Source organism: Amblyraja radiata, chromosome 14 (genome assembly GCF_010909765.2).
Source record: "Amblyraja radiata isolate CabotCenter1 chromosome 14, sAmbRad1.1.pri, whole genome shotgun sequence".
Classification (NCBI taxonomy): Eukaryota; Metazoa; Chordata; class Chondrichthyes; order Rajiformes; family Rajidae; genus Amblyraja; species Amblyraja radiata.
This window is the reverse complement of record NC_045969.1, coordinates 58,295,322-58,318,830: the sequence shown is the minus strand read 5'-3', so window position 1 is coordinate 58,318,830 and position 23,509 is coordinate 58,295,322. Positions and strand designations below refer to the sequence as shown.

General features: G+C 44.8%; 1 protein-coding gene across 1 annotated transcript in view; it reads left to right on the top strand.

Moving 5' to 3' along the window:
- tbx15 (T-box transcription factor 15) overlaps positions 1 to 23,509 on the top strand; it is a 104,003-nt gene that overhangs the window by 31,677 nt on the left and 48,817 nt on the right. The window contains exons 2-4 of the mRNA XM_033033448.1: positions 7,492 to 7,717; positions 18,237 to 18,338; positions 21,793 to 21,964. Of these exons, the coding sequence (XP_032889339.1) occupies positions 7,492 to 7,717; positions 18,237 to 18,338; positions 21,793 to 21,964 (500 nt within the window). The remainder of the gene's footprint in view (positions 1 to 7,491; positions 7,718 to 18,236; positions 18,339 to 21,792; positions 21,965 to 23,509) is intronic.

The following is a 23,509-nucleotide window of genomic DNA, read 5'->3' as shown; positions in this document are numbered from 1 at the left end:
CCATTCAATGTGATCATGTCTGATCATCCCCAATCAGTACCCCATTCTTGCCTTCTCTCCATATCCCCTGACTCCACTATTTTTAAGAGCTCTATCTAGCTCTCTCTTGAAAGCATCCAGAGAACCTGCCTCCACCGCCCTCTGAGGCAGAGAATTCCACAGACACGTGACCGTGTGGGTTTTCTGCGGGTGCTCCAGTTTTCTTCCACACTCCAAAGACATGCAGGTTTGTAGTTTAATTGACCTCTGTAAATTGTCCCTAGTGTTGGATAGAACTAGTGTACAGGGTGATCGCTGGTTGACATGGACTCAGTGGGCCGAAGGGCCTGTTTCCACGCTGTATCTCTAAATAAACTAAAACTAAAAGATGTCATTGTTCATCATATGACCGAAACAGATAAACAAAAGCACGAATAAAAACATTTAACAGTTTTGATTGACATGTAGGGAATAACATGAGACCACTGGTATTAACAGTTACTGAGTTTGAGTCAAATAAAATCTAATATTTTCCTTTCTCCTTTACAACCTAGCTGATTCTCTGATGCCATTGAGTTTATTTAATGAAATAAATGATGTGAACAATTAAATATATGCTGTGCATGTAAGCCAGGAAGTGAAGCTGGAATATTGAGTTCTGGAGGGAGAGAATGAGCTAAGAAATACACATCACACGTGGATTCTGGATGGCACAGGGTGAATCAGTCATGCCTTCCGCCACTATTCACGGTGCAGAAAATCCACATGATGTGAAGATCAGAAACATGGGCTTCGATGCAACCCTCCCCATAATTACAAAGCCTTAGGGGGCGACATGGTAGAGTTGCTGCCCCACGACACCAGAGACTCAGGTTCGATCCTGACTATGGGTGCTGTCTGTACGGCGTTTGCACGTTCTCCCTGTGACTGTGTGGGTTTTCCCCGGGTGCTCCGTTTTCTCCCCACACTTCAAAGATGTGCAGGTTTGTAGGTTAATTGGCTTTGGTAAAAAATTCTAAATTGCCCCTTAGATGTAGGATAATGCTAGTCTACGGGGTGATCGCTGGTTGGCACCGATTCGATGGGCCAAAGGGTTTATTTCCGCACTGCATCTCTAAAGTCTTAAAGTCTAAAGATACATTAATGTATTAGATATGGTAACATATTAAATTAATATATGCATTAATACAATAATTAGATTTATTAAAAATGACCACAGTACATGAAAATGATGAAACTCTTCCAAAATTTGAGTCATAGTTAGGGAGGTAAAGATTTAAAAAATTGAGAGGAAAATCCATGAGAGTTTGTCTCCAAAAGTGTTCCACTCAAAGTTAACATATAAATAGATAAATTCTACCAGATAAATTCTAAAATTCGATTCAGATGCTCAGAACTACCTTTATCACTTAGTTCCTTGTCTGTGTGTGATACCATGCGTCGGAGAATATCTCTAAAAGAGAATCTCGACAAGACTGAAAACAAAGTCGAGGACAGAGCAGCGAATTGAGGTGATCTTGGTTAATTTAGTCAACTTTATCCTTGTGCCCTGGGGCGGTGAGTTGTTCACATTGAAAATTGTTTCCATGACATCCTGAGGTCACATCGTTGTTCAACTCAAAGATGATTTTCAAATAAATCTAATGTGAAGGGGACTTGCATCAGCTTTTGCGTTTGCCCTGAGGGCTGAATTCCACCTGGCAGCTGGAATGAAAAGTAACGGAAATGGCAAAAAGTATTTTTCAGACGTTTGGGCAAAAGAAGGCCATATGTCATAGTGACTGAAAACTGTTGCTTCACTCAACTTCACAAACCTCATGAACCAACGATGATTATTACTTGAGTGTTAGTTAGTTAGTTAGTTTAGTTTATTGTCACATGCACCAAGGTATAGTGAAAAGCTTTTGTTGCATGCTTTTCCGTCAGTGGAATGACAATACATGATTACAATCGAGCCTTCCACAGTGTACAGATAAGATTGGTTTAAGAAATCGGGTGTAGTTTCTGCCTTTTTTATTTGTGATGTTTTGCGTTGAAAGATACAGCATGGAAACAGGACCTTCAGCCCCTCGAGTCCACACTGACCAGTGAGCACACGTTTCATTCATTCCAAGTTATCCCATTTTCTCATCCACTCCTTGCAGACTAGTGGCAATTTACAGAGGGCCAATTAACCTGCAAACCCACACGTCTGTGGGATGTGGGATGAAACTGGAGCACCCGGAGAAAACCCGCATGGCCACAGGGAGATCGTGCAAACTCCACACAGACAGCACCCGAGGTCAGGATCGAACCTGGGTCTCTGGTGCTGTGAGGCAGCTGCTCTACCAGCTGTGCCACTGTGCCGGCCTTTCTAAGATCCAAATCTTCGGGATATTGCTGACATTAATTAATGCTGTTGATCATAGAGTGATAGAATTAAAGAACTATTCAGCATGGAAAGAGGCCCTTCGGCCCAACTTGGCCATGATGGCCAAGATGCCCCATCTACACTAGCCCTATTCCCCTATGCTCTACCTACTGTACTTGTAATTGATCTGATTGCATTTATTTATAACATTATCTGAACTGATTGGATCGTATGCAAAACAAAAATCTTCTTTGTACATCAGTACATGTGACAATATTAAATCTAAACTTAAAGAGAGGCACTGAGCCATAATTATTTATGAGCAAACTCAGAGATTCTGCTTCACAAAATGTTCAAGTGTTAGCTAACAGTGGAACATTATCTTTTTCTCCCTGGCTTGTTCAATGTGTTTGTCAATGTCCCACTGAACACAGAATCGAGGGAACTATCTTTCAAGATTTGTACATTTAACATGGATAGTTAACAACACATGGAGGGGTATTATGTGTGGGCAATATATACATGTCAGTGAGCTACAGGGTTGTAATTCAATTGAATGTCTCTGAAAATGTCATAAACAGAGAACAAGCCCTAGGCACAGCATAGGTTTCCAGCTCATTTACTACATTCCAGTGTGCCAGATGTTTGATACATTGCATATTATTTAGTCTGAGAGTTCTATCACTCTATGATCACCAGCTACAATCAGACCATAAAATGGCCTCTACTTGGCCATTAGATAACGTCTGATCTAGCTGCCGCCGTGTGTCGACATATCCCTGATCTTCCACATGTTCACGGGGAAACACCCATCCCTCCCTCACCTCTAATATCTCTGTGTTACCAGGCACTTCAACATTCAGTACAGGATTCAGTAAATGTCTCCTGACTATGTCCTCAAAGGACTGGAGCCCTTGTCTTCAGCGTGCAAGGCACAGTGGTGCAGCGGTAGAACTGCTGCCTCACAACCCCGTGGTCCTGGGTTCGATCCTGACCTCGGATGCTGTCCGTGTGGAGTTTGTACGCTCACCCTGTGACCACGTGGGGTTTAGTTTAAATGTAGAAACAATGAACTGCAGATGCTGGTTTATACTAAAGATAGACACAAAATGCAGAAGTAACTCAGTGGTTCAGCTCTTTGTGTCTATCTTGCGTTTCAGTTTAGTTTATTACTATTGTCATGAGGTACAGTCTCTTTGTTGTGTGCTATCCAGTCAGTGGAAAGTGTGTAGGAAGTGGATGAGAAAGATGGAACTAGTGTGAACTAGTGTGAACAGGTGATCAATGGTCGGCACAGACTCGGTGGGCCAAAGGGCCAGCTTCCACGCTGTTTCTTTCAACTCAACTCAATTTAAAACCAACCTCCTAGTCCTAGTATCTCCTGGTATGGCCAGTGACAAAGATTGTCAAACCTTTGCGATGCTTTGGGCTGTTCTGCAATATAAAACAACATTGTATAATTGCAAGTAAGCAAAAAAGCTGGAGAAACTCAGAGGGTGAGGCAGCATCTATGGAGAGAAGGAATAGGCGACGTTTCGGGTCGAGACCCTTCTTCAGACTGATGTGGGGGTGGAGGGGGGGGGGGGTCGGGAAGAAGAAAGGAAGAGACAGAGACAGTAGGTTGCACGTAGACTTGATAGATGTTTATAAATTATGACATCTATAGAGAGGGCAGACAGTCAGAACCTTTTTCCCAGGGTGGAAATGTCAAAGACTAGAGGGCAGAGCTTTAAGGTGAGAAGGCCAAAGTTTAAAGGAGATGTATAAAATATGTTTTTTTAAATGATGAGAGGCATAGATAGGGTAGACAGTCAGAATCTTTCTGAAGATAGGCACGGGTGGCACGGTGGCGCAGCGGTAGAGTTGCTGCCTTACAGTGCTTGCAGCACCAGAATTGCAGGATTGATCCCGACTACAGGTGCTGTCTGTACGGTGTTTGTACATTCTCCCCGTGACTGCATGGGTTTTCTCCAAGATCTTCGGTTTCCTCCCAAATTCCAAAGATGTAGGTTAATTGGCTTGGGTTTGTATACTTGGTACAAGTGTAAATTGTCCCTAGTGTGTGTAGGAGAGTGTTAATGTGCAGGGATCGCTGGTCGGTGTGGACTCAGTGGGCTGAAGGACCTGTTTCCGCGCTGCATCTCTAAACTAAACCAAACACGGGTAGCTGGAGTAACTCAGCGGGTCAAACAACAATCTTTCCGCTTAGTTGTAAATGTCAAAGGCATTTGAGAGCATAGATTTAAGGTGAGAGGAGCAAAGTTTAAAGGAGATGTGCGGGGCAATATTTTTGCACGGAGGATGGTGGGTGTCTGAAACGCGCTGACAGGGGTGGTGTGGAGGCACATACGACAGTGGTGTTTAAGAGGCTTTTAGATAGACACATGGATATGCAGGGAATGGAGTCTGAAGAGTGAAAATGTGCAAACTCCATACAGACAGCACCTGAGGATAGGATTGAACCTGGGTTTTTGGTGCTGTGAGTCAGCAGCTATTGCTGTGCCACCATGCTACCCAAAGCATCAATGTCAAAAGGCACAAAGTGCTGGAGTAACTTAGCGGGCCAGGCAGCATCTCCAAGAACATAGATAAGTGACATTACAAGTCGGGCCCCTTCATCTAGCATCAACATCTTTCAGTAATGCAATGTTAACCCAATGGAAAAATGGGAGTTTTGTTCAATAGTGCCTAAATAGCTTTGGCTAATTGACTAATTTGTAATGCTGTAGTCAACCATTTGGCCAGTTAGCTTTGGCCAACATACAATCTACAAAAATCTGACCTGAACATAGTTTTCACTGAAATATTTTTGGCAAACAACTGATGTATTCATCAGATTTCCACTGAATCCATTTTTATTTTGCCTGAATATGAAGGTTTTTCAGTCAGAATTGCGATGAACACGTTAAATGAACGTTTTTAGAATCAATTCAGTGTTTGCTACAACAGAATTATGGATATCACTTAATTAACTGCCCAAGATCAATTATGCTTTTCTAGAATCCTAAACACAGGTAATTAGCGTAAAATGGCACCAAGACATGGCGACTCTTGCATATGGGCTCAGTGAGCTGTTTCTATACATGTGGTACCTCATCGGGATTGTACTTATATATGGCAATCTTACTGATCTGTATGCAAAGAAAGTATTTCACTGTACCTTGGTACCCGTGATAATGAAGAACCATTGATTCCACTGATTCTAAATCTCACAGTAATTCACAGGGGATTTACAATAGATAGAATTATCTACAAAGCTTTTTATTTGATATGATTTCTAACTGGATCAACAAAATTTGCGAACATGTCATGGAATGAAGAAGGGTCCCAACCCGAAACGTTGCCTGTCCATTCCCTCCACAGATGCCGCCTGACCCGTTGAGTTCTTCCTGCACTTTGTGTTTTGCTCAAGATTCCAGCATCAATTCCTTGTAGCTCCAAAAACAGAGTTAACTAAGGAAGACACAGAGTGCTGGAGTAACTCAGCAGCATCTCTGGAGAACATGGATGGGTGATATTTGTGGTCAGGGCCCTTCGTCAAACTTTTCTACAGTGTTCAAGAGCCTGATGGTTGTTGGGAAGAAGCTGTTCTTGAACCAGGAGGTCACGGTTTACAGGCTCCTGTATCTTCTTCCCGATGGCAGGAATGAAATGAAAGTGTGGCCAGGGTGGTTCGGGTCTCTGATGATGCTGGCTGCCTTTTTGAGGCAGCGCCTCCTGTAGATCCCATCGATGGTGGGTAGGTCAGTACAGGTGATGGACCTGGCAGTGTCCAACATGCTCTGTGGGTGTTCGAGTTGCCGAACTAGGCTGTGATGTAGCCAGTGGCATAACTCAAAATTATCAGGCATCAAGTCTCAAAATGTTGCCATAGTCATGTTCGTCTAATGTGCAGTTAATATAATAAAGTTGCAGCTGATAAATAATCTGTAGTGCAAAAAGGCCTCGAATGATGTTAAGGAACTTTATACAACAACTTAAAGCAGTTGCACCTTTAATTTAACAAAGCGGGCAAAAGTGCAATCTGGGCAAAAGGAGGAGGGGAGATATGGGATAAGGCAGAGTATAGATCTTTAAAATTACATTTCAAAAAGGTGATGATATGGGTTTAGGTTTATTATTGTCTAAGAGCAAGATGATAGTTCTCAGGAGGCCAGCTCCAAACTTTAGGATTAGATGACTATTCCAGTTTCTAAAGTTCCTAAGAGTTAAGCCAGGAGTGTTGTCATATTGTCATATGTACCAACACTTGCTTCATATTAGGCCTGTAGACACAATAGTCATAATAAGCAAAACATTAATAAATCAATAACCTCAATACGAGTGCAAAAAAAACCAAATTCCTCATGGAATCAAAGACAATCTATAGAAGTTCAATATGGTTTATTATGTGTTATTTAGTTTAGTTTAGTTTAGGTTAGAGATACAATGTGGAAATAGGCCCTTCAGCCCACCGACCTGGGCCGACCAGCGATTCCTACACACTAACACTATGCTACACACACTCAGGACAATTTTACATTGATACCAAGCCAATTAATCTACAAAGCTGTACGTCTTTGGAGTGTGGGAGGAAACCAAAGACCTTGGAGAAAACCCACACAGGTCACAGAGGGAACGTACAAACTCCGTACAGACAGCACCTGTAGTCAGGATCGAACCCGGGCCTCTGGCGCTGTGAAGCTGTAGCTCTACCGCTGTGCCACGTGCCGCCCCTTATCTATGAGTATTTCTTTATAGACCTGTTCTGCTGCTGAAAGTTAGAATTTCCTTGTTCCTTTGTCGGCACATTCAACACTCTTGACTCTCTGCTGACTGTTGATAGTTGGGGGGGTTAGTGTTGTGCAGTGTTCAAGAACCTGATGATATTCTTCAACCTGGTGGTCACGGTTTTCAAACTTGTTGTACTTTCTATCCAAAGGCAGGTTCTACATTTCAGACTATCCTTGGTCGGACTTTGCTGGCTTTACCATGCGCTAAAAGGTATTCCCTTCCCATGTGTCAAGACACAGTGAATAGCTCGATTGTAGTCATGTATGGTCTTTCTGCAGGCTGGTTAGCACGAAACAAAAGCTTTGTGACAATAAACTAAACTGAACTGAGCATTGTATTGGTGTTTGTGGTGAGTAGTTTGCGATGTGATTTCCTGCGTGTGTTTGCAGAGTCGCAGCTGAGCTCGGATCAGGAGCAGAGCCCTTCGGCAGAGGGGGAGAGCCCAGCACAGCACACAGCCTGTTCCTACAGTTCTCCCACCGAGCTGGGTGCCAACCCACCCTCCTCCCTCACAACCTCCTCCATGGACGAGATTCAGATGGAACTACAATGTGCTGACCTGTGGAAGAGGTTTCACGATATCGGCACCGAGATGATCATCACCAAGGCGGGAAGGTTGGCCAAGATCTTTGTTTAATCTGTTAAATCTGTGCCATTTCATTAACCCCGGCCTGAAATCCAATTTTCAGGCTAAATCTTCCCAATGTTACAATGCCGGAGGAACTCAGTGAGTCAGGCAACATCTGTGGAGGGAATGGACAGATGACATTTTGTGTCTTCAGTCAGCCTTGAAGAACATAGACCAGGGAGCTCAGCAACAGGCCCTTCGGCCCATAATGTTTGTGCTGAACGTGATGACAAGACCATTTCTTATCTGTCTGCATATCCATGTGCCTATTCAAACGTCTCTTAGGAAAAGGGGAAATGCAACGAGACCTGGGTGTCATGGTACACCAGTCATTGAAAGTAGGCATGCAGGTGCAGCAGGCAGTGAAGAAAGCGAATGGTATGTTAGCATTCATAGCAAAAGGATTTGAGTATAGGAGCAGGGAGGTTCTACTGCAGTTGTACAGGGCCTTGGTGAGACCACACCTGGAGTATTGCGTACAGTTTTGGTCTCCTAATCTGAGGAAGGACATTATTGCCATAGAGGGAGTACAGAGAAGGTTCACCAGACTGATTCCTGGGATGGCAGGACTTTCATATGAAGAAAGACTGGATAGACTCGGCTTGTACTCGCTAGAATTTAGAAGATTGAGGGGGGATCTTACAGAAACGTACAAATTTCTTAAGGGGCTGGACAGGCTAGATGCAGGAAGATTGTTCCCGATGTTGGGGAAGTCCAGAACAAGGGGTCACAGTTTGAGGATAAGGGGGAAGTCTTTTAGGACTGAGCTGAGAATTTTCTTTTTCACACAGAGAGTGGTGAATCTGTGGAATTCTCTGCCACAGAAGGTAGTCGAGGCCAGTTCATTGGCTATATTTAAGAGGATGTTAGATGTGGCCCTTGTGGCTAAAGGGAGCAGGGGGTATGGAGAGAAGGCAGGTACAGGATACTGAGTTGGATGATCAGCCATGATCATATTGAATGGCGGTGGAGGCTCGAAGGGCCGAATGGCCTACTCCTGCACCTATTTTCTATGTTTCTGTGTAAACACCACTATCGTATCTGCCGCCATCAGCACCCCCGGCAGCGTATTCCAGGCACCCACCAACCTCTGTGTAAAATAAAACAGGTGAGGTGGGGGTTGGATTGGTAGATGGTTGGACAAAGGCCAGAGATGAAAAGGCAGAAGGGGTGAGATGAGGATAGATGTGTGAATTGTGAAGACAAATGGAGGTGTACAGGTGGAAGGGGAGGGAGGGGACAAATGGGTGTATGTCCAGGTGGTGGGGTACAGGGAATAGGTGGGGATGATGAGGGGGATGGGATATCCAAGGGTGCTGGATACATGGAACAAGCTGCCAGAGGAGGTAGTTGAGGCAGGTACCACAACACCATTGTAAAGACATTTAGACAGGAACATGGCTAGGAAGGGTTTAGAGGGAAATGGGCCAAATGCAGGCAAGTGAGACAAGTGTAGATGGGGCATGTTGGTCAGCATGGACAGGTTGGGCTGAAGGGCCTGCTTGGGAAGTGTATGACTCTGAGTCATGAAGTAAATCATGTTGTCATGACAAATAGCAAATAAAGTACATTAATATGTTTCACAAAAAGATTATACATGGTCACTCCAACACAGTCGTGCTGGAATAACTCAGTGGGTCAGTAGTCTGCACATTCCCTCCACAGATACTGCCTGATCCGCTGAGTTATTCTGACATGTTGTGTTTAGTTCAGGATTCCAGCACCTGCAGCTCCTTGTCATATAGTTAAAGAGCCACACAGCGTGGAAACAGGCCCTTTGGCCTGTTTACTTTATTAGCCTAGTATGTTTTGCAACATACAAGGAATTTGATTTGCCGTAAAGTCATACCAATAAAAAGCAACAGAAACCACAAAAATTACATTTTAACATAAACATCCACCACAGTGACTCCTCCATATTCCTTACTGTAATGGAAGGTGAAAATAAAGTTCAATCCCTTCCCTTCCTTGTTCCCCCGTGGTCGGGAGCTTCGAGCCTTCCGTTGTCGTGGCGATCGTAGTTCCCGTAGCCGGCGGTCGGGCCCTCCACGTCGAGGCTATCAAGCTCCCATATCGGGGGGATCTCAGCTCCCCGCGCCGGGCAATCAGACCCCGGGTCGGGGCTGGTCGAACCTTTTGCAACTTTGGAGCTTCCCAACATCGGTCTCTACCTTATGCTGCAAGCTCCCATCTACACTAGTCCCTATTGCTTTTGTATGGCCCATATCCCTCTAAACCTACCCTATCCATGTACCCGTCCAAATGTTTGTTAAATGTGTGATGGTATCTGCCTCAACTACCTCCTCCGGCAGCTCATTCCACCCATCACCCATAGAGTCATAGAGTCACACAGTGTGGAAACAGGCCCTTCGGCCCAACTTGCCCATGCCGACCATCTACATAGTCCCACCTGCCTGCATGCGGTCCATATCCCTCTAAACCTATCCGATCCATGAATAGTCTAAATGGGTAGTGAAAAATGCATTCCCTTTCTGTGAAAACAAACTTGCCCCTCAGGTTCCTATTAAATCTTTTCCCCTTCACCTTAAACCTTAAACTTATGCCTTCTGTAAACATGCTCACATATTTATACATCCATGGTCATGCATTCTTCAAATTATCATAAATTACATACATCAAGAAACACTCTCGGCTTCTCCCACCTTTCCAGCTCTGAAGACTTCCTGAATGCAAAGGGATGCCGCCAAGAATGAACAGGACTTGGATTCATGAGTTCTGAAGTTGCCAGCATCTGTTAGCCATGCAGACGTTGAAAAAAAGAATCTATTCAAATCAAAATTCCTATAAATTAAAAAGCTAAAATAATTTACTTAACCTTTCCCCCCCAATATTTGCATTTTTTGAAATGATTTATTAATAGAAATGTTGATCTGAGCTTCATGGATTTTTTTTGCCCAAGCGTTTGAGGTCATTTTTTGAAAGATTTCCATCTGTGATGCTGCCAATTTCTCCTGGATGGTACCTGCCGCTACTGATTGCAACATCTCTCTATGGTCCAGGGGAGATTTGCTTTGCATGCGATGCCTCGGTCAATGAGGGGAAATCTTTTGTGTCTCTGCACTCAATGGTCCCCAGTGAACAAGAGATGAATATAGTTTAAACAGCACGATATAACACACAAGGAACTGCAGATGCCAAAATCTTGCATAAAAGACAAAATACCAGAGACACTCCAGCGCTTTACAGCGCCAGAGACCCAGGTTCGATCCTGACTACGGTTGCTGTCTATACGGAGTTTGTACATTCTCCCCGTGACCTGTGTGGGTTTTCACCATGGTTCCTCCCGCACTCCAAAGATGTGCTGGTTTGTAGGTTAATTGGCTTTGGTAAAACAGGCCTGTTTTCCCGTTGTATCGCTAAACATTAAAGACTAAACAGCGGGTCAGGCAGCATCCCTGGTGAACATGGATAGGTGACGTTTCGGGTCGGGACCCTTATAGGGTGGGGGGGGGGGGAGAGCTAGAAAATAGAGTTGGGGGAGTGGGACGCAGCCTGGCAAGTGATATGGGGATACACATGAGAAGAGAGGGGGTGGTGTGGTGAGTGGCTGATGGGTAGAGTGAGTGATGGAGGCTGGAGGTGAAAGGGAGACAAAAGGGTGTTAGTTATGAAGAGAAGAGGAGTGAAATGTAAAGCTGGGGGAAGGCATATGGGTGGGTTCCTGGATATCTCTGTCAGTGGTGGAGGTGGAGGCAGATATGATCGTGGCATTTTGGGGGACTTGTAGATAAGGCACATGGATAAGCAGGGAATGGAAGGATATGGATTATGTGCAGGCAGGTAAGAGGAGGTCTTGGCATCATGTTTGGCACAGAAGAGCCTGGCCTGTACTGTACTCTTCCTTGTTCTGTTCCATATGAGGTGGAATTTCATTAGCTAGAGGGCGGTGAATCTGTGGGGTCAGCTGTGGAGGCCAAGCCATTGAATATTATTAATGCAGTTATTGACAGATTCTTGATTAGTACGCGTGTCAGGGGATATGGGGAGAAGGCAGGAGAATGGGGTTGAGAGTGAAAGATAGATCAGCCATGGTCGAATGGAGGAATGGAGGACTTGATGGGCCGAATGGTCTAATTCTGCTCCTATCAATAGACAATAGACAATAGGTGCAGGAGTAGGCCATTCGGCCCTTCGAGCCAGCACCGCTATTCAATGTGATCATGGCTGATCAACACCAATCAGTACCCCGTTCCTGCCTTCTCCCCATATCCCCTGACTCCACTATATTTAAGAGCCCTATCCAGCTCTCTCTTGAAAGCATCCAGAGAACCTGCCTCCACCGAGACAGAGAATTCTGCACACTCACAACTCTCGGTGAGAAAAAGTGTTTCCTTGTCTCAGTTTTAAATGGCTTCCCCTTATTCTTAATGGCTCCATTCTAAATGGCTTACCCCTTATCACTTATCAACATGAACTTATTCCATAATTGAAGGTTACCTCTAAACTCCAGTGCTGTTGCAAACGCCACTGGAGTACTGCTTCGTCCAAGGAGGACCAAACAAACTGTTGGTTTGGAAAATATCAAAGCATGGTTTCATACTTTCCACTCTCCGCAGAACAGCTGCTTGCCCAACCTCCCCACCAGAGGTTAAAGGATTAATCCACGTCCAAACATACTGCAAAGAGAGGAAGTGTGTTCTCTAAGGCACATCAATTCTGATATAAATCTGTCATCACCTTCAACCTCATTGACCAATTCTAGCAATTAGGCTGCATTCAGGAGGTTTTTATTCTGAAATTTATTTTTCTCACAAGTTGAACTCTCTTTCAATGGTCACTTATTTCACCCTCTTCTCTGGAATTCGATGCCCAAAGTGATTGATTGATTGATTGGTTGATTGATTGGTTGATTAAAAGAAACAGCATGGAAACAAGCCATTCACAGACTATCGATCACCCCTTCACATTAGTTCTATGTTATCCCACTTTCTATCCACTCATAGAAACATAGAAAATAAGTGCAGGAGTAGGCCCTTCGGCCCTTCGAGCCAGCACCGCAATTTAATATGATCATGGCTGATCATCTAAAATCAGTACCCCGTTCCTGCTTTTCCCCCCCATATCCCTTGATTTCTTTTGCCCTAAGAGCGAAATCTAACTCTCTCTTGAAAACATCCAGTGAATTGGCCTCCACCGCCTTCTGTGGCAGGGAATTCCAAAGATTTACAACTCTCTGGGTGAAAAAGTTTTTCCTCATCTCAGACCTAAATGGCCTATTCCTTATTCTTAGACTGTGACCACTGGTTCTGGTCTCCCCCAACATCAGGAACATTTTTCCTGCATCTACCCTGTCCAATCCTTTATGAATGTTATATGTTTCTATAAGAGTCCCTCTCATCCTTCTAGTTTCCAGTGAATACAAGCCCAGTCGACCCATGTTTTCATCATATGTCAGTCCCGCCATCCCGGGAATTAACCTGGTGAACCTACGCTGCACTCCCTCAATAGCAATAATGTCCTTCCTCAAATTAGGAGCCCAAAATTGCACACAATACTCCAGGTGCGGTCTCACCAGGGCCCTGTACAAGTGCACTAGGACCTCCTTGCTCCTAAACTCAAATCCTCTTGCAATGAAGGCCAACATGCCATTAGCTTTCTTCACTGCCTGCTGTACCTGCATGCTTACTTTCAGTGACTGATGTACAAGCCCACCCAGGTCTCGTTGCACCTCCCATTTTTCTAATCTGACACTATTCACTATTTGCGGATGACACTAAGCTGGGGGGCAGTGTTAGCTGTGAGGAGGATGCTAGGAGACTGTAAGGTGACTTGGATAGGCTGGGTGAGTGGGCAAATGTTTGGCAGATGCAGTATAATATGGATAAATGTGAGGTTATCCATTTTGGTGGCAAAAACAGGAAAGCAGACTATTATCTAAATGGTGGCCGACTAGGAAAAGGGGAGATGCAGCGAGACCTGGGTGTCATGGTACACCAGTCATTGAAAGTAGGCATGCAGGTGCAGCAGGCAGTGAAGAAAGCGAATGGTATGTTAGCTTTCATAGCAAAAGGATTTGAGTATAGGAGCAGGGAGGTTCTACTGCAGTTGTACAGGGTCTTGGTGAGACCACACCTGGAGTATTGCGTACAGTTTTGGTCTCCAAATCTGAGGAAGGACATTATTGCCATAGAGGGAGTGCAGAGAAGGTTCACCAGACTGATTCCTGGGATGTCAGGACTGTCTTATGAAGAAAGACTGGATAGACTTGGTTTATACTCTCTAGAATTTAGGAGATTGAGAGGGGATCTTATAGAAACTTATAAAATTCTTAAGGGGTTGGACAGGCTAGATGCAGGAAGATTGCTCCCGATGTTGGGGAAGTCCAGGACAAGGGGTCACAGCTTAAGGATAAGGGGGAAATCCTTTAAAACCGAGATGAGAAGAACTTTTTTCACACAGAGAGTGGTGAATCTCTGGAACTCTCTGCCACAGAGGGTAGTCGAGGCCAGTTCATTGGCTATATTTAAGAGGGAGTTAGATGTGGCCCTTGTGGCTAAGGGGATCAGAGGGTATGGAGAGAAGGCAGGTACGGGATACTGAGTTGGATGATCAGCCATGATCATATTGAATGGCGGTGCAGGCTCGAAGGGCCGAATGGCCTACTCCTGCACCTAATTTCTATGTTTCTATGTTTCTATAATCTGCCTTCCTGTTCTTGCCACCAAAGTGGATAACCTCACATTTATCCACATTATACTGCACCTGCCATACTTCTGCCCACTCACCCAACCTATCCAAATTAACCTGCAGCCCCATAGTATCCTCATCGCAGCTCACACTGCCACCCTAGCTGCTTAGGGTGTCATCCGCAAACTTGGAGAAGTCACATTTAATTCCCTCGTCTAAATCGTTAATATATATTGTAAATAACTGGGGTCCCAGCGTTGAGCCTTGCAGCACCCCACTGCCATTCTGAAAAGGACCCGTTAATTCCTACTCTTTGCTTCCTGTCTGCCAACCAGTTCTCTATCCATGTCAATACCCTACCTCCAATACCATGTGCTCTAATTTTGCACACTAATCTCTTGTGTGGGACTTTGTCAAAGGCTTTTTGAATGTCCAGATACACCACATCCACTGGCTCTCCCTTATCCATTCTACTTGTTATATCCTCAAAAAATTCTAGAAGATTAGTCAAGCATGATTTCCCCTTCATAAATCCATGCTGACTTTGACCGATCCCATCACTGCTTTCCAAATGCGCTGCTATAACATCTTTAATAATCGACTCAAGCATCTTCCCCACTACCGATGTCAGGCCAACTGGTCTACAATTCCCCGCTTTCTCTCTCCCTCCTTTCTTAAAAAAGGGGGGTTACATTGGCTAGCCTCCAGTCCACAGGAACTGATCCAGAGTCGAGAAAACATTGGGAAATGATCACCAATGCAACCACGATTTCTAGGGCCACCTCCTTGAGTACTCTGGGATGCAGACCATCAGGCCCTGGGGATTTATCTGTCTTCAGTCCCAACAGTTTACCTAACACTGTTTCCAGACTAATGTGGATTCCCTTCAGTTCCTCCCTCCCACTAGATCCTCAGTCCCCTAGTGTCACATCCTACACACTAGGGGCAATTTAGAGAGGGCTAATTCACCTACAAACCCGCATGTTTTTGGGATATGGGAGGAAACCGGAGCACCCAGAGGCAAGGAGCCACAAGGAAAACGTGCAAACTCCACACATGGAGCCACAAGGAGAACGTGCAAACTCCACACACGGAGCACCAGAGTTCAGGGTGAAAACTAGGTGTCTAGTGTTGTGAGGCAGTGGCTCTACCTGCTGTGCCACTGTACCCAACCAACATGATGAGTTATTTCCAGGACAAAATAGCTTGGGGCCTGATCCGCTGCCAGACCACTGTTTGTGGAGTTTCATAGCAGGTGGGATAAATATCTGGGAACTTTGGACTGTCTTGGCTGCTAATCCGACTTCCCCATCCAGAACACTCAGCTGAAATAAATAAGAAGTTACTGACACCAGACAAATAACATCTGGTTTTGTTTGCCTTCGTCGGTCGGGGCATTGAGTATAAGTGCCAGGAAGTCATGATGCATCATTATGGGACTTAGGTTAGGCTGCATTTAGAGCATAGCATACAGTACTGGTTGCCCCATTACTGGAAGGATGTGGAGCTTTTGGAAAGGTTTACCAGAACGCTGCCCTTGTTCAGGGAGTATTAGTCACAGGGACAGACTTGGGTTATTTATTCTGGAACATCGGAGGTTGAGGGATGACCTGAAGGAAGTATATAAATTTATGGGAGACATAGATAGCGTGGACAGACAGCCTTTTGCCCAGGAGGGAAATATCAAATACTTGAGGGCATAACTTTAAGGTGAGAAGGGCCAAATTTAAAGGGGATGTGCGGGGCAAGTTTTTTTTACATAGAGGATGGTGGGTGCCTGGAACGTGCTGCCAGGGGTCGTGAAGGAAGCATATATGGTTAATGGACAATAAGTGGCGTTTAGGAGACTTTTGATCGGCACATGGATATGCAGGGAATGGAGGGATATAGACTTTAGACTTAACACTTAGATACTGCATGGAAACAGGCCCTTTGGCCTACCAAGTCCACGCCAACCAACGAACACCCTGTAAACTAGCACTATTCTACACACTAGTGACAATTTACAATTTTACTGAAGCCAATTAACCTACAAACGTGCACGTCTTTGGAGTGTGGGAAGAAACCGGAGCACCCAGAGAAAACCCACATGGTCACAAACTCCGTACAGACACCTGTAGTCAGGATCGAACTTGGTTCTCTGCCGCTGTAAAGCAGCAAATCTACCTCTGCGTCACCGTGTCGCCCCCATGTGGATCATGCGGGCTGGTGTTGTCATCGTATTCCACACAGACATAGTGGGCAGAATGGCTTGTTCCTGCACTGTTCTATAGAGCATTCTACCTTGTTGGTGTTACAGCATATGGGACTCAGGGCCCTAGCCTAACAAAAACCAAAAGGCTGACGGAACAGCCTTCTCATTCCCATCCCAAGTCAACATCTTGAACAGAATAGACTCTGCAAATGGTTTCCAACAAGCCGCTGAAAGTATAACGGGGAAAGGATTGTAAAATAATCACACAGATGTTACTAACCATTTTAAGGAAACACTTTCAGAATCCTCCTCCGTTCTCATTTCATTCCGGACTACATATACATGTCTAGCATTGAAAAGTTTAAAAGCGGAGGAAATCCCTGGGGCAGTCAGTGTTAATAAAAATAGGCCTTTAATTCCACTCCCTAAACAGTTTCTGCCATATAATTTCACTTTTACTTATTCCCTAGTCGATTTTTTCTTTGACTGGGGGGCAAAGGCGACAATGGGAACTCGCATTGAATTTCAGTGCATTGAATTCTGAGCACACACCACTCTTGCATTATGCATCTATGTCACCACTTATTCCGTGCTCGCTAGGCCATATGTAACATGGCTGGGGCTCAAAATGCCTTTGAAAGTGAGTTTGAAGCTGGACAAGAACAGACAGCTTGCAAATCAGGTTCAAATGGAATGAACCCTCCTTGGATTGATCAGCCTTGCCCAAAGAACCGAGTCCCCCTTTGTACGTTTATTCCACGAGTGCAGAAACAAAACAGCAGCTAAAAACACTAAACACAAGGAATTCTGATACAGCTTCCTTGTTACATATTTGAGGATAAATAGTCCATCATTTTTGATACTGTCTTAAAAACTTCATTGTAGCCTATTCAATTCCCCAGAATTTGCTTTGTACACCAAATTTCCCATTGAGGATACACTACTAGTTACAGAGTCCTGTCATTACAAAGACTGTGCACTAATTCCTGTCAAATACTAGAGCCACTTACACTCGTCCAATCATTCAGAACATGTCTCCTCATGATAACACGAGCGGACATATTAATTGGCTGATTATCGAGGTACTGCGGAAGCTGGAACTCTAAAGTAACGCTGAAAATAGTGGAAATGCTCGGCAGGTCAAAAGGCAACAGGGGATGGCAAAGAAACAGGACCTAGCCTCAACTCTTTCTTTCATGGTTGAAATGCCGGGATTGCAGAAGAAAATTATGCCCGACATTCCCATGTGTTATGAATAACACACAAAAAAGCATCTTGCATTAAAAGCATTTAATTTTGACGTATTGAAATTGAGTTGTATTCAATACCTCAGAATCCATGGACTCTATCAATAGTTTAAGGTGGTGACAGATGAAATGAGGTGTATATTGCTTACCAGAGGGCAAGTCGTATGTAGAGTTGGTTTAAGATGGGTGAGTGTGTGTGTGTACAACTTAAAAGTCGACAATGAGAAATTGCCCCACAACTCAGACCCTGAGGACCAGGAAACAAAGAGAAGAGTCTATAGCCGGGCATTCGCTGCCCCAACAATTACCAACCTGTTTGTAATCCCACTCGGGGGATGGTAATAGTTTGGGAGATTTCAAGAGGAAAAAGTGAAAACAAATAACCTTTGAACCAATCTGTTTGAATGTTTTTCATAGGCGAATGTTCCCAGCCATGAGAGTGAAGGTTCTGGGACTGGATCCACATCAACAGTACTACATAGCAATGGATATAATCCCTGTTGACAACAAGAGATATCGGTAGGTATCCGCACACTTTGTCCACTCTTCACCACTGTACGGAGATTTAATTTGTTGCAAATTGAAAGATTTATTTTGAAAGAACCCACACACAGGGTAGTTGATTCAGTCTGAAGACGGGTCCCGATCTGAGATGTCACCCGTCCAATGTTCTCCAGAGATGCTACTCCAGCACTTTGTGTCTTTTTCTGTAAAACCAGCATCTGCAGTTCCTTTTCTACCTTCTGCAGGAAAGTTGGCTCACTAGTTCTGATTTCTGCTTTGTAGTGTTTGCTCCTCAGGATTGATTATCAGACCAACATGTGAACAGTTTTAGCTTAGGTTAGTTACGAATTTGCTGAAAGCATTCCTACTCAGGTGAGTAGAAATAGACAAAGCCCTTCGGCCGGGGTCAAGGAAAGAGCGTTCACCTCGCGGCCCTGTTTCCACCAATCTTTCCACCACCACGCACAAGCACCGCATGAAGCAACAAGACAGACATCATTGTATGCAGATGCCGAGATGTGTCTTCAGCTCTGGCTGAACAACATCTAATCTTGTGTGTGGGCTTGATAAGAAGAAGAAGGCCCTTCGGCCCACCAAGTCCACGCCGACCATCAATCGCCCATTCATACTAGTTCGATGTTTGCCCACTTTCTTGGAACCCTTCTGTGAAAGATTGCAAATGTTGTCCTGATCCCAATGGACAAACTGGGGATCACCTTTGGGTGAAGGCAATGCACTCATCCCTCCAGTGGATATAGATATCGATTGGTCGACCTTTATATAGCACCTCACTCTTCCCTGGGTGTATCTGAACAACAATTGAGGAACAAAACTGCAGACATGGCAAATTTAAAGCAAAAACAGAAAAGGCTGTGAACACTCCACAGGTCATTCTCATAGAGTCATACAGCATAGAAACAGGCTCTTCAGCCCAACATGCCCATGCTGACCATCGACACTAGTCCCAGTCCCCCCTGCCCTTTAGACTTTAGACTTTTGAGATACAGTGGGAAAACAGGGCCTTTGACACACCAAGTCCGTGCCAGCCAGCGATCCCACTAGGGACAATTTACAATTTTATACCGAGACCAATTAACCTACAAACCTGTACGGCTTTGGAGTGTTGGAGGAAACTGGAGCACGCAAAATAAAACAGGTAGAATGTACGAAGACAACACCTGTAGTCAGGGTTGAACCTGGGTCTCTGGCGCTGTAGGGCAGCAACTCTACTGCTGCGCCACTATGCTGCCTGTATTTGGTTCATATGCCTCTAAACCTTTCCTATTAACTCTGGTATAATCTGTCCTATTAAACGTTTCAGGCATTTTCTGTTTCTATTCAATCTGTGCAGGGATGCTTTCAGCAAATCCATAACTCTGACAGGTTTATCCTGACACAACTGTCCTCCGTGCTTTGTGTGAAGGCTTGAGAGAGATTTTTGGAGATACTTTTTACATCCACAGTACACCCCCATTGCAAATAAATCATTCCTCAGAGGTAGCGAGACCACATCTGCACACAACACAATATTAGAACTTTCGTCTCAACAGGGCACTATTTAATTTAAGAAACAAAACAAGGAACTGCAGATGCTGGCTTACAAACAAAGACACAAAATGCTGGAGTAACTCAGACATGAGTGAAGAAGGGCCCCGAGCAGAAACATTGCCTATCCATAGAGTCATAGAGTCATAGAGTGACACAGTGTGGAAACAGGCCCTTCAGCCCAACTCGCCCACACCAGCCAACAATGTCCCAGTTACACTAGTCCCACCTGCCTGCGCTTGGTCCATATCCCTCCAAACCTGTCCTATCCCTGTACCTATCCAACTGTTTCATAAATGATGGGATAGTCCCAGCCTCTACTACCTCCTCTGGCAGCTCGTTCCATACGCCCACCACCCTCTGTGTGAAAAAGCTACCCCTCGGATTCCTATTAAATCTTTTCTCCTTCACCTTGAATCTATATCTTCTGGTCCTCGATTCCCCTACTCTGGGTATAAGACTCTGTGCATCTACCCGATCTATTCCTCTCATGATTTTGTATACCTCTATAAGATCACCCTTCATACTCCTATGCTCTCATGCAATAGAGACCCAGCCTACTCAACCTCTCCCTATAGCTCACACCCTCTAGTCCTGTCAACATCCTATCAAATCTTTTCTGAACCCTTTCAAGCTTGACAATATCTTTCCTATAACATGGTGCCCAGAACTGAACACAATATTCTAAATGCGGTCTCACCAACGTCTTATACAACTGCAACATGACCTCCCAACTTCTATACTCATTCCATGTTCCAAAGGAATGCTGCCTGACCCGCTGAGTTAGTCCAGAACGTTGTTTCTGTTATTTAATGGAATAGGCATCTCCACTTTTGTTCTCAAATCTTCCTTTTGTTAAAATTAGTTCCATTTGGAGATACAGCGTGGAAACTGGCCCTTCAGTCTATCATGTCCATGCTGACCATCGATCACCCGTCCACACTAGTTCTATGTCATCCCACTTCCTGGTAGGCAGCAGATCATTTACAGATGTTAGCAGCAAATATTTCTTACTCATTGTGTGTGTTTGAGAGGAAGTGACTAGCGGTTTAGGGAATACAAGGTCAAAGAAGAAATGTGTAAATAATAGGGCATTGATACAAGGAACTGCAGATGCTGCTTTACAAAAAAAGAGACAGTGCTGGAGTAACCCAGCGGGTCAGACAGCAAATCTGGAGAACATGGATAGGTGACTTTTTGGGTCAGGACCCTTCTTCAGACTGATGGAGAGGGGGGGGGGGGGGACTGGAAGGGAGGTGGAGGCAGATGTACACACAAGGAACTGCAGATGCCGGTTTACAGTAAAAGAGACAGTGCTGGAGAAACTCAGCGGGTCAGGCAGCAACCATGGGGGGAATGGACAGGCAACGTTTCAGATCGGGACCCTATTTCAGACTGAATCAATGGGAATATCTAATGCTATTGTATTGGTGCTATAAAGTCCCGCCCCAATCCTGTAGTGTTTAATAATTCCCATTTAATAAGAGGGCAATAAGTTGGAAAAGAGAGATGGAGGTTGGGACAAAGCTGGCCAGCTTAAGAATCCTTGGGACAGGTACATGGATAGGATATGTTTAGAGGGATATGGGCCAAACGCAGGCAGGTAGGATGTGTAGATGGAGCATGTTGGGCAGCTTGGGCAAGTTGGGCCGAAGGACCTGTTTCCATCCTGTATAACTCTATAACTATCAGTGTTAGATGGATACAGGCAAGTGGGGTTTGATGAGCAGACAGATGGAGTAAGTGACAAAGGCTGGTGTGAAAGGTGTCAGATAAGGTGAGAAAGATGTCAGATAAGGAAAGGAGTGAATTGTAACGCCAAGGGGAGGAATATTGGTGGAGGTGGGTGTGGATGGGCTATGGGAGAAATGCATTGTTTTAGGTTCTGCTGAGGTTTTCTGATCTCAGGTGTCTCTGTCTGCAGATATGTTTATCACAGTTCGAAATGGATGGTTGCAGGGAACGCAGATTCTCCGGTGCCTCCTCGGGTCTACATCCATCCAGACTCCCTCGCTTCAGGAGATACGTGGATGCGACAAGTTATCAGCTTTGATAAGCTCAAACTCACCAACAATGAGCTGGATGATCAAGGACATGTATGTAGACCGCAATTATTATACAGTTTGCAGTAATGTTTATGCTGACCTCGGGCTCTGTTAATCTACCATCAGGTACAGATGCTCAAGTTAATGGCTAATAGCATGAGTTAATTATGCCAGGGGAATCAGGGACCAGAGGCAACATGGGCAAGGTGGGACTAGTGTAGATGGGGCATCTTGGTCGGCAGGGACTAGTGTAGATGGGGCATCTTGGTCGGCAGTGACTAGTGTAGATGGGGCATCTTGGTCAGCAGTGACTAGTGTAGATGGGGCATCTTGGTCGGCAGGGACAAGTTGGGCTGAAAAGCTTGTATCCTCTGTGACTATGTGACATAGGTTTAAGGCGTGTGGCAAAAGGTTTAATAGAAACCTAACAGGCAACTTTTTCACTCAGAAGATGGTGGGTATATGGAATGAACGTCCAGAGGAGGTAGTTGAAGCAGGTGCTGTAGTAACTACATTAAAAAGACACTTGGACAGGTACATGGATATGAAGGGTTTAGAGGGATGTGGGCCAAATGCTGGCAAATGGGACTAGTACAGATGGGGTATCTTAATCAACAAGGACAACTTGGGCCGAATGGTCAGCCTCTGTGCTGTATGAATATGTATATTTGTAACATAAATAGACACAAAGTGCTGGAGAAACTAGCGGGCCAGGCAGCATCTCTGGAAAAAAAGGATGGGTGTCGTTTCGGGTTGGGACCCTGCTTCAGATTATCAGCATCTGTGGTTTCTTGTTATATATTTTATAACATTTCAAAGCATTTCAGCGTAGCATTTTCCAATGCTGGAGTGGGAGAGGTGAGAGGCTGGAAGTTGTTGTGGGGGTCAAAGCAAGTTCAGTAGATGATCTAGGAAGGACTGAAGGGTCTCGACATGAAACGTCATCCATTCCATCTCTCCAGAGATGCTGCCTGTCCTGCTGAGTTACTCCAGATCTTTGTGTCTAGCTCGGAAGGACTGTTGGATTAAGCTGCATTTATTTCAATGTGAGTGACCTGAAAGGTAAGGCGGATGAACTCAGGATGTGAACAGGTAATTGCGACTGGGACTTTGGGGCCATTGCAAACCGTTAGCTAAGGGAAGGATAGGACTGGAAGCTTTGTGTTCCAGGGTACAGGTGCTACACGTGAGGTGGTGATAAAAGAATAGCAAGAGTTGCTGGAAGTAGGCTGGGTCTCTATTCCATGGAGCGCAGGAGGAGAAGGGGAAATCTTATAGAGATGTACAAAATCATGAGAGGAATAGATCGGGTAGACGCACAGAGTCTCTTGCCCAGAGTAGGGGAATCATGGACCAGGGGACATAGGTTCAAGGTGAAGGGAAAAGATTTAATAGGAATCTGAGGGGTTCCTTTTTCACACAAAAGGTGTTGGGTGTATGGAACGAGCTGCCAGAGGAGGTAGTTGAGGCAGGGACTATCCCATCATTTAAGAAACAGTTAGACACGTACATGGATAGGACAGGTTTGGAAGGATATGGACCAAGTGCAGGCAAGTGGGACTAGTGTATCTGGGACATTGTTGGCCGATGTGGGCG